At 39.0% G+C, this 11,943-nt stretch overlaps 1 protein-coding gene across 1 annotated transcript; it reads right to left on the reverse strand.

Moving 5' to 3' along the window:
• Positions 1–11,601, reverse strand: LOC102713237 (uncharacterized protein At1g32220, chloroplastic). Its single transcript, XM_006664894.3, has 10 exons — positions 11,396–11,601; positions 10,978–11,113; positions 9,808–9,896; positions 9,045–9,100; positions 8,920–8,975; positions 6,357–6,450; positions 5,090–5,169; positions 4,873–4,915; positions 707–798; positions 1–528 (listed from the first exon to the last, which is right to left on the reverse strand). Exons 1-10 carry the CDS (start codon positions 11,455–11,457, stop codon positions 355–357), a joined length of 882 nt encoding a protein of 293 aa, XP_006664957.1. The 5' UTR covers positions 11,458–11,601; the 3' UTR covers positions 1–354.
• Between the last annotated feature and the right edge of the window lie 342 nt (positions 11,602–11,943).

Raw genomic sequence — 11,943 nt, forward strand, 5'->3', positions numbered from 1 at the left:
TGTCTAAATGTCCAGAGTCCAGGAGTAATATATTTTTCCAGTATCGTCTTGTCATACGTGGCATATACATAAAAAAGAATGGTCGATGCAACACAATCCCAACATGACGAGAACACAATTATAAACATCGTGAGCATGAAACGATTTCCTTATTGTATTTCACCGCTGAGATGGATCAGCTACATAAAATCACACTCGCACATATGGTCCCCCTACTAACTGTAAAATCGAACGAAACAAACGACCGTACCAGAGTCGTCTAATGTGCCATACCTGCTTATTCATTCGGAGAACCGATGTAAACACCTAGAACACTAACGAAAGATGCGCAGAATCATCCTGTACAACCGATGCTTACTTCTGCCCACTATATCGCATGATGCCATAGACATCAACAATACCCGGAGGAAATACTGGATCTGTAGCTGCTCTTACAGCAACTTTCGCCACGGAGGCGACACTCACTGGAGGGGTCAACAGTGGGCCAACGAGCGGTAATCTGGTCAACGGCTTTGCACTTTGGAGAACCTGCAGATGGAGATATTCAAGTTAAGTAGCAGCAAAGTAACTTCAGTCACTCGATTCCTATTCAGAACTGCCAAACAAACTTATATTTGAATGAAGTACAACCAAAAAACTGTTGTGAGGCTTGGAAAAATAGCAGGGATCCACTAATTTTTTGTGAGAAAATGAAGAGAAACTTTACCATTTGCATAGGGGAACCAATAAGTCCAAGAGGTACTTTTACACTACCCACTCGGCGAGTTCCATGAATAAAACCAGGTCTCAAAATCACTCCTGAAAAACATTAAAAAATGATATAATATCATTGGGAATAATGTTTTGCAGAGTAAGAATACATATTGAGATGATAACTGTGTCCAAAATAATCTCAAGCGCCATTCAATTGAAATCCAAATCAAAATGCCTCAACTTGATAAAGACTTCAGGCCTGCTTGACAGCCCCGGGTAAGCCCAAAACAGGGGTAAAATACCAGCACGTAAGATTTTACTGATCAGCTGAAAACGCGTGCTTGGATTGATTATAATGCATTGGAAAATACCCGTTACAACCTAAAAGAAAGTATCTGCTCCAGACACTACACAGAAAATACGACAGAAGTGGGCTTGCCTCGACCTGCAGCTCCGCTTGCATTGCAGCTTCTATATTTTCAACTCGCGATGCCACCACCTTCGCCATGGCTTACTCCGCTTCCCGCTGCCCTTGCCGCAAGCCACGACTTTGCTCCCTCCTTGTCAAATCCACAAGTGCATCCACACCGCCACCTCCACCGCTAGGCCAAACTTATCTGGGCGATTGCTGACTGGACCGAGTTTCAATCTTGCTCCTTCACCACCAAGGTGACCATAATCTGCAGCACCATTGCGGGTGGCCCCTGTCACCCCTTCCCTAATCCCAACTCCCCTCCAACATCTGCTGCCATATTCATCCACATTTCTGGATTGCCCACAGCATTTGTCATCGCCAAGCACTCATCAAGGAGAGACGCTGCCATCTAGGCTAAGGGCAGCGATTGGTTAAGTCGTGGCAACAAACACAACCCGACAACCGACGATCCGAACAAATAACCAAGTACGAGCTCATAGTTTTCTGAACATTCCCATTTCTTCTCTTTCTAGTAGGTTCCTTTTTGTGTGAATCTCAGATTTGATATGATAGCTCATACTTGATTATTTGTGTGAATTTCAAGGAGCACATACAACTGTTTCATGTGCTCCCTGACATTCTTAAACTAGATCGAGAAAATCCGGGATGCTTCCAAACAGTCCTTTTCACAGGAAACAATACCAGATTGTATTTTTGGTTCACAGAAAATTACAGGGATAAAAGTTTTACTGGTGTGGAAGTTTACAAATCTCCTGAGCAGGCCCTTTTACAAATCTCAGTTATGCCTTCTCTTTAGTTTCTGTATTCTCTTATTAGATAATATTTAATAATGCAATACATGGAATTAGCAGAACTCTCAAGCTACAGAACCAACTGCTTTCAGACAGGAGGAACAAGATCAGGGAGCAAGGACCATAAGAATTTAGAAGTATCTCAAGAATAGGTTTTACCACCGAGTCTCATATATGTACTTTAGTTTATCTGAAGTATCCCAGTTGTGCAAGACTGTTGATGTTATGGGCAAAACTCAATCCCTCGCATGCATTCAGTTAGTTTGTTAGGCTTTGTTTGTAGGGTTGCTAGGAGAATCAAGAAAAGAAGTTAAACCTTATCTCTAGTCTTCCCCTTTCTATATCTTTTTTTTGAGCATGAACAGTGGGGGAGCCCCCTACGGTATATACGGTATATATTAATTTTCAAGAAATATATACAAGAACAGGGGGGGGGGGTGAGGAAAGGAAGTTTAAACTAAGTTTACAGTTGATCTATCCATGATTGCATAAGGGGTTTATGGTTTTCTTTCAGGCTAATTAAATGTAGGCTCAGGTCAGTTTTCAAAGCCCTTGACCAATTCTGCACTGTGGGCGCGAATGCCTTGAAAGATGAGTCCATTTCTCTCCTTCGAAATATTCTAGATGGAGATTAAGAAAAATTCCATGAAACAGGGATGCGCAATCACTGCCCGCTGAGCTTGAATCTTCTGGTGAATATCTAAGGAGTTATCCCAGGACCACCCCAACTTATTCCAACAGGCAGAGCTAAAAGAACAATGGAAGAACAGATGATCCCTTTCTATATCATCTTCACCAACGCTCATGGGCAGTGAGGCTGCAGGCCTTGCCATCCCATCAAGCGCCAATCCACAACCACCACAGTTGACTATTTGGGAAATAAGAGGAAAATCACTCTGATCTCAGATTTAAGAATCATAACTGGCTCACGGGTAATGTAGCGATAGCCATGAACTTGCTCGCACTAATAGAGTGATTTTAATACATACAAATTCAAGGCTATCATTGCATATCGTATCAGGAACAATTTTAGCAAAATAAAATTGGTTTTTACTGGTCAATCCAAGTTTAGCTATTTGAAACCAATATTCTAACACATTCCCACCAATGTGCTAGTATGTCATATAACATATTCGCACTGGAAACCTTCTCCAAGACAGTATATTGAAAATTAGGTATGCTCCATTTCAAATAGACATCCTGAGCAAACTACCACTAAAACATCCATTTCTTCAAATATTGCCTCAAGCATTATGGGCCCTTAATGGTATGGCATATATATTGTGTGTATATGTTGCTTAATAGTACGACTTGTAGGCAGTGAAAAGTACCATGAGTTTTGATGCATTTTCTTTTCGACTTCAATTCAGAATGCCGCTTCATCGTTTCTTGGTCTAGAGTTTGAAACTAACACTTATTAGTCCTTATTGCCTAGTCATTAATACCAAAATTAAATTAGGGGCCTAGATAGGAAGGACACCAACAGATTGGTGAATATGGGAGATAATAAACCAGTATTCATGGCACCAATAGAACCAGCAAGATCCATCCACAAAATTGGTAGGCCTATATGCACATGGCATAGGGTCTTTGAGCAGCAAAAATCTAGTAAAAAAAATTAGAAGTCACGGACAAGGAAAACACATTCCCAGCAAGAGTGCTTAAGCAGCTAGACTCCATTAAGGGTGTGTTTGGTTCACGGGCAAGGTTGGATGAGAAATGATCCATGTTTTTTTGGATATGATAATCCAGGTTTGTTGTTTGGTTGGGTGGATGGGATGAGCCAATTTTTTGTTTGGTTGAATGTACGTGTGGATGGAATGAAAATAATAAATTATTAATCTATAGCAAAATATATTTATTATCACTAATCCTACAATAATTAAAACTAATTAACAACAAAATGCACTATCCATAATCAACACTAATTTTAAAATGATAATCACTAATTAACAGCAAAATATACTAATTATCACTAATTATTTGCTAATGATCCTTGTTAGCGGGGTGAATGGTCTCATCCCACCAAATTAGCCTGATTCATTCATCCAACATATTTGAGGAATATTCCTTGGGTGGCCACCATATCAACCCCTTGCCCGCGAACCAAAAACTACCAAAAACCTGGTGGGCATATCCCATCCATCCATATGTTTTGAACCAAACACCCCTAAAAAAGAATTAGAAGTTGAGGACAAGGAGAACACATGCCCCGCAGTAGTAAGGGCCAGCACCACAGACAAGTATCCATTGTTTATATTGTCTTGTATTGTCATGGAGGAGAGGACATGTCATGTTGGGCCAACCACTAAGTACACCCCACACCATCGATGGTGACAATGGATGGAAACAGGATGGCATTGAAAAATGCAATCACACCTTGGACTTGTAATTTTTTTAAAGAGAACCATATTGCCACTTACTCCATGGTGTATGTAGTGATATATCAAGCCAGATACCTTTGGAATTTCTTTAATCCTACGTTTAAGATAAACCTCCACAATTCATTTCCAAATCTTAATGTATTTGCAATACCATAGTAGCTGTGCTACAGGAAAATACTGTCATGTGGAGACGAAGTCATGACGCTGCAAAGATTTTTTTTCCTCGAAAACACAGGAGAGCTGAATTTCATTTCATTAAGGGGAAAAGAAACAGTACAACACAAAAAACACACGCACAAAAAAAATCCAAAACACACTAGACCAAAGTCATGACACTACAAAGATTTGGCCACACCACACGCAATGTGGAGCACACAGCACATGATTTCAACACCACCTTGTGTGCAGCCAGAAGGATCATTTAGAAAAAAGGATAACAACCCACCCACCCACCACCCCCAAGATTATTTTAGAAAAATGATTTTAAAATAATTTGTTACAAGAAAAGAAGGGTAAGAACACATTGGCATTAAAAAAAAGGAAAGGCTCAATGTGAAATAGAACTCACCGCCATAGGTAAATTTTGACAGAAGTTCAGCTTCAGCAGCCCTCTTCAAAGGATAAATGAAACCAAACAAATAGTATCAATAAGTGGTTACTTACAGGGTCAGAAAAACAAGCCGTGGGCAACCCATATAGAAAGGAGCAATCTGAGTTTATAGAAAGGAGCGATCTGAGTTGCTCAGGAGATATGACCTTGCCCTCATTAATATGGAGAAACTTACCTTGCCCTCATAATAACCTTGCAATAAGTAGTTCACCAAACCAAAGTCCGCTGCTGACACATATACAAATCTCTTAATACCTGCAAGTAGAGAATAATGTGAAATCGGTGAAGTCTCAGACCAAAATAGCGTGCGTAAGCACAGACTTGATTTTACTTGCCATATTATGTGAATAAATTGATCAAAAATGATTTTTAAGAACTGTTAGGACTGTATAGAGGATCAACATTGTATTTTATCTGTACAATGTCCGATAGTTAGAAATACTCCAATCTAATTTTGCTGTTCCACTTGTATAATAACCAATCTGTGTTAACGATAGTTTATTTGCAAATGTGCCGTTAGTTTGTGGCTAGTATTTGTTTTTACTGAATATGGATCTTATGTTAAGAGTAAGAGCTTGTTTAGTTTGTTGCCCAAATAAAATCACCAGAATTTGATAGTGCCAAATTTTTGGAGTACTTTCCATTAACAAATTTTGGTAGCGTTCGCTATGTATGGTTTGTAGCCTTACCAAATTTTGGTAGTGTTCTTTAAGTGGAAACTTCCAATACTACCAAATTTTGGTATGGGAGCAATGGCAAGAAGAGGTTAATTTGTTACTAGTGTTGGGTTCAAAATGGCAACTGAAGAGGCCCTAAGTCACTTGTCCTGAGTCCTGACATACCAGGTTCAGTTAAATGCACAAGGTGGTGAGACAGTGTTCAGTCAAGCATGCCCTGAAGTTGGACTGGGCATCCAGATTTGGACTGATTACCTTCGTCTAAGCAGGCACCAGGAAACATATGCCTCTAGTGACTAAATGTCATGCACGTCGCTGACCAAGAAATCTGAGCTACAGAACATGTCTGACTATCTCCACCTTTTGAGTGTGACAGACTGTCCCAATATGCAAGCAAACAAAGTTACTGTTTCTAGATAATTATTCTCCACAGTTAACTTTGTGAAGTAAGCAATTGTAGTTTTTTGGAAATTATGACCCAAGTTGAAGTATACTGACATTAATCCTTTTGTATTTAATGATCTGATCATAAGAATTGAACTAGACACTACAATAACTCAAGCATATTACAGACTAGAGGGCAGAATCATATCTTACATATGAAAAAAGAACATATTGATGATTTGACAGAAACTGAAAATATAACATAGAAAATGAGTTGGCAGAAACTGATAATACAACATAGAAAATTAGTTGACAGAAACTGCAATATAACATGGAGAATGAGTATGGCGCTGCAACAACATATTCTCAAACATAAAATACCTTTGTCAGATGCAACCCTGATGGCATTGATGTTTGCAGTTCCATTAATTTTGTACATGTAAGAATCTGATCCAAAGCCTCCAACACATGATATCTGTGACAAATTGACAATTTTCTCTTATCAGTAATATTCAAGATTTACAAACTTATTTGAGCATAAAACAGTTACTAGTAGTATATGCTATACTAACTTATTAGACTATCTGTACATAATTAAAATAGAAATGGAATCGATGGTGAACTGAACATATTTCCATCTTACTTCTTATTAATCCAGTGCTCCTACATCCAAGTATGACCAAATAACCTAAAATCATCTGCATGCCGTGGTAAGGGAAGCGATAACAATTTAAAAGCATGGCCTGTAGCAACTGTTTCCACCAAGATCAACCAAGACTTGTGAGCAATTTGAGCCAAGGGAGTGGAAAGGATGGACCTTGGAAACCAAATTATATTAATCGAGAAGGATGGATTTTAGAAACTAAAAGATATTAACCTAAAAGACTACACGGATAACCAGATAGTAATTGGTTCCAACATACAGAGTCAAGGCATTAGATGGCACTTAGGGTACATCTTGGCAGTTTCAAGTCTAGTAATCTCCTGAATGGTACCCTCAATAGATGTCCATTACAATAACAGCAGACAACAGTCACAACAATGAACACACAGAGACTCTAAGCCCAACCCATTCACTAATAAGGGACTCGAGGAATATTTTTTTGTTTTCGTCTAATACTCCAAAAAAGAGTGTGTAAATTAGTACGCACATTTGATGTTCCACTCTATGGAAATTGCATGCCTTATGGTCTGTCTAAAGCATGCAATGTATGTATTGAACCGAACGTGAAGGCAGTTAACTAAGAAATAGTGTTGTGTGGCATTTGCGAATGTTAATGTTTCTAATGTTATCTCAACTAAATACTGGTAGTACATAATGCTATGACACAAGTTAGTGCAATACAATAACTGGAGGAAGAGCAGTAGAGTATTCAAATCAGTTGGTGTCACAGTCTGAATCCATGATGAGTTGTCATGGACATTAGACAGAGAAGCCAAGGCCGAGGGCAGCCCAATACGCTCTCAGTACTGCAGCTGTGCATCACATACTGCAGGGTCTGTTAGGTAAGATTAGATTGAATCCTTTCTCAGGGTATGTTGTCCCATCCGAGCAGCGGCAGCAGCCATTAGGGAGACTGGGATGACGAACACTAGGGTGCTTAATTCCAAATGACTAGCCAAAGGACTCTAATATGCAGCACCTAACAGTGTCTGGCAGGCTCCAAAACTCAAATCCTCATCTGGAGGAGCTGAATGAAACCCAAGTGATCATGAAAAAAAAAAAAAGAGTGGTGCAGGGCGTAGAGCAGAACTGAAAACAACTGTAGAGGCAGAATGGCCTTGGCCCAGCTCCACAACTCTGCTCCACTTTAACCTTTTTTTAGTCTTCTGAAACTAAATTCTTGCCAAACGTTCTACCCACATAGATCCAAATCCATTGTGGAGAGGATTATCCATGGAGGCAGATCTAGATTAGCAAATTACGGATTTGGAGCCTGCCAAACTCCCTAACTAATTTAATCAAATCTTATCTCTAAGGAATCCCTGTTTCCAGGCCGTGGACTTGTGTACCATTCATGACAGATCACACACATCCCCTGATACCTATTATAGTTGTTAGTTAATTTCAATAAAATCTCATTTACCTTTATGCTTTTTGTTCCATAAGATCGCTTTATACCATCAAGCTTTCAAGTTGCATTGAACCAGCATTTTGGTTATACTAACTTACAAAAGACTAGAAGATTATAGATGGTACAATGACCTAGAAGATATAGTATAAAGAATTGTTAGAGTAGACATGTAATTGTCAAATCACTTTAGGTTATTGTCTCAATTTCTTTTTTTTTAACAGAAATTCTGATTATTCCACCAACAAAAACTGTGCCAATTTCAGCAGCATACAAAAAAATACTGTTTCTAATATCATATGTGGTTATCATCTTGTTACCCTTAAAAACATATGGTGTACAGTGTATCATCTGTTAATAAAATAAAAACAAACAGTGTTACTACTGGCAAAGAGAAGTTAGGCTGCGTTCGGGAGTGGTGTGGAGAGGGTAAGTTATCCGGCGCGGAAAACGTGGTAATAGATTAGTACATGATTAATTAATTATTAATTATTAAAAAAATATAAAATAGATTAGTATGATTTTTTAAAACAACTTTCCTATAGAAAATTTTTGCAAAAAACACACCGTTTAGCGGTTTGGGAAGCGTGCGCGTGGAAAACGAGCGTGGTTAGATAACTTACTCTCATAGACGAACACGGCCTTAGTATGCCAAATATATTGTTTCAGAATCATAATAATAGTATAATATTCTGAAACTGTTTTCCCAATCATTTTAAGATCGAACAAGCAAAGCCTGTTTCAAGAGACCTATCAAAGATAATCCAGGAAAGTACAAATGCAAAAAAAAAAAAACTATTAATGCAAGAATCTAGTTTTCATCACAAGAAACCATCAAGTTAACAAATTCAAAAACAAAAGTGTAAACATACCACAGCAGAAACACCTTCCATAGTATCCTTTAGTGAATCAGGTTCAAGGAGATTGCCTGTCCAATAAAAGAGACATTAAGCAACATAATCATTTATAAGTGCAAGAAATTTCTCTCACTAACAACCTTGATTCCATATAACTTTGTCAGCCCAAGATTCACTTATTGGTGGCTTTCCAGATCTGTTAAAGTCAATAGACAAGAGAATGGTAGGTTACGGCATGAAAATAAAGAATGCTGATTTTGAACCATACAAAACTATTTGATATATGTTGCCTGATAATTCAACAGAGGTGTCAATAAGGAATCCAATGCAAGAGTACAGCTACTGAATCTATACACAGGAACTGCAACTATAAGTTTGTTCATAGTATTGCCATCAGAATACACCATTGGCATCCCCTTGAAAACACTCAGATGAAGAATAAGATTAACAAGAAATGATCAAACTAACTCCAGTTATATTTTCACATTGTTAACAGAACTTCTAAAATTGAAATCTAATGAGTAGAAACAGTTTCAAACAGTTTGTTCAGTCACCACAATAAAGTAATAAAAGGAGAATGAGAGGCTCCCATGAAATTTCCTAAAGTTAAAGGCATCAAGAAACTTAAGAAACCCATTTAAAGTCATCTACAATTAGATTTTTAGATTACATAGTATCCCATTGCTCTTCCAGAAGAGATGTCATGGCAAAACTGTGTTTCAAGTTTCAGTAGAAATTCAGCCTATGTAGCAATTTTTATACCATAATCTATTTTTTTAATTATTTTTGGCAACTTACATACAGATGAAAAGTAATACTATTATGAAAAGTAATACTAACTAAACACCAAACAGTCTGGGAATAAAATGAGAATGAACATGTCAACAGACACAGACTGAATACCTATTAAGACTAGCGACAGTAAATCCTGCGTCCAAAGCCTCCTTGCAAACATGTGAACCAACAAAGCCATTTCCACCTAGCACAAGAAGCTATGTCGACATATATGTCAGTAGCTACTCAGTAATTTTCACCAAATGGAAAGTATAGTTCCATAGGAAAATGTAGATAGCTGATCCAAAAAGCTCAAATAGCACATAGTTAGCTACATCTGTTAAGGCCTAAAACTTGTCAACATAGATTAAATAATATATTTGAAATAAGAATACAGTGGGAAATAGGCTAAGTCATCTTGTCTTGTCTACTACAAGAATATTTTAGTTCTATATGACCTTTCTGTTGAAATTGATAATGATTTACCTTAAATATAAGCATACTATAGAGCTTTAAATATCATATAAAGCAGGATGTATACCCATGACACATTTCGGGAAATGCCAGATGCAATAGAATAATATGGTGCAGAAAGAAAAAAATGGTCCCCATGTCAAATCAATATGAAGATCAGCAAAAACTATTCTAGCTGCAGGGAACTTACAGTGCTTACGTAGTTACTTTTCAAGTTTAACTGTTTCGACATTGATAGCAATGAGGATGAAAAACTAAAAATAAAACAGCACACAAAAAAGGGAAGGTGACAGAGAAGGGCATTCAAATCAAACTAGCATATTTATGTTTCCTCTAATGCACTTTCAGTTCAAAGGAATATTCTAGAATTCACTTTGTGATTTCTGCTATGCAACTGATTGTGCTTTTGCACTGGATATATCCCCCAACATGCTCATTCTATGTCAATAACCTCCATCAGATACAACTGCATAACTAAATTCATCCGTCTGGCAGTTTCAATGAACGAGTACACTAGCCACTAGGATAGATTTGCTCATATAAAAAAAAAAAGAACTATGCACCTTATAATGTACTACCTCAGTTTCATATTATAAGACTTTCTAGCCTCGCTTAAATTCATCAATTGATGAATGTATATAATTTATATATATGTCTAGATTCATTAGTATCTATACGAATATAGTCAAGGCTAGAAAGTCTTATATTGTGAAACGAAGAGAGTATATGGGTAAGAAAAGGATAAAACGACTGGTATGCAACCCTTTACCAAGTCTCAAACTAGTGCATTCTACGCAATGTAGTATGACTTAATCACATTATTACCTTATCCGGGGAAGGTGGTGCCACCTTCACCGTTTCTGCTTCCTCCACCTTGAAAGGCTCCTCCACCTGTTTGGAATCGTTGCGCGCATCCTCGCTTAAGAAAGCCTTGCTATTATTCTTTAACAAGATGGCGGCGCTGCAGGAAGGTAAAACAGTACCATTAATTTCGCATCAGAATAATAAATTTGCCGGCACCTACCATCCGAGATAGTATAACTGAAATGTAAGCGCTCAAGCCAAGTGCAAAATCGCCGGTAACTAAGCCATCATCTGAGGTAAATGCGGCTCCTAATTGCAAATCTAATGCACCGCTGCACATCATCTGAGGAAGTAAGGGTTTATTATGCCTCGGACAAGAACTCGCGGTCGGGACTGTTTCGACAGCATGAAACAAACAAGAGGCAGGCGTGGGGCTCACCTGAGACGGGAGGGAGAGACGGGAGACGAGGAACGGAGCAGGCGGGTCACGGCCGACTTCATCGCCTCCGACACCGCCGCCGTGGTACTACTCTCTCCTCGCGATCTGTCGAGAGCGGCGGAAGCCGGGGATCGAGTCGAGTCGGGGCAAAGCAAAGATTCTAGGGCGCACGATGTGGGAAGTGGAAGGTTCTCGTCTCGTGGGAGGCGAGAAGAAGGGAAACAAAACAGAGCCGAGCGGTTCCACCAGCGGGCGCCCCGCTCCGTGTTACGCTGCCAGCCTGCCACGTCCACCGGTCCACGGTTACGTGTGTGTGGCTATCGGCCAACAAACGCGTCTGTTCGCGACCTTCCCCGTTGCGCGTGCACGAACCAGTACTGGGGCGCACCGCGCACATATTCACTTACGCAAACGTGCCCCGATAGATAGAAAATTTGTGGCTCGTTAGCTCGCTCGATTTATAACAAACTCGGCTCGGTTCGACTCGTTTTATTTTTCTAACGAGCTGAGCTGGTATTTTAGCTCGTAGAGATAACGAGCCAGCTCGG

Source organism: Oryza brachyantha, chromosome 9 (genome assembly GCF_000231095.2).
Source record: "Oryza brachyantha chromosome 9, ObraRS2, whole genome shotgun sequence".
Lineage (NCBI taxonomy): Eukaryota > Viridiplantae > Streptophyta > Magnoliopsida > Poales > Poaceae > Oryza > Oryza brachyantha.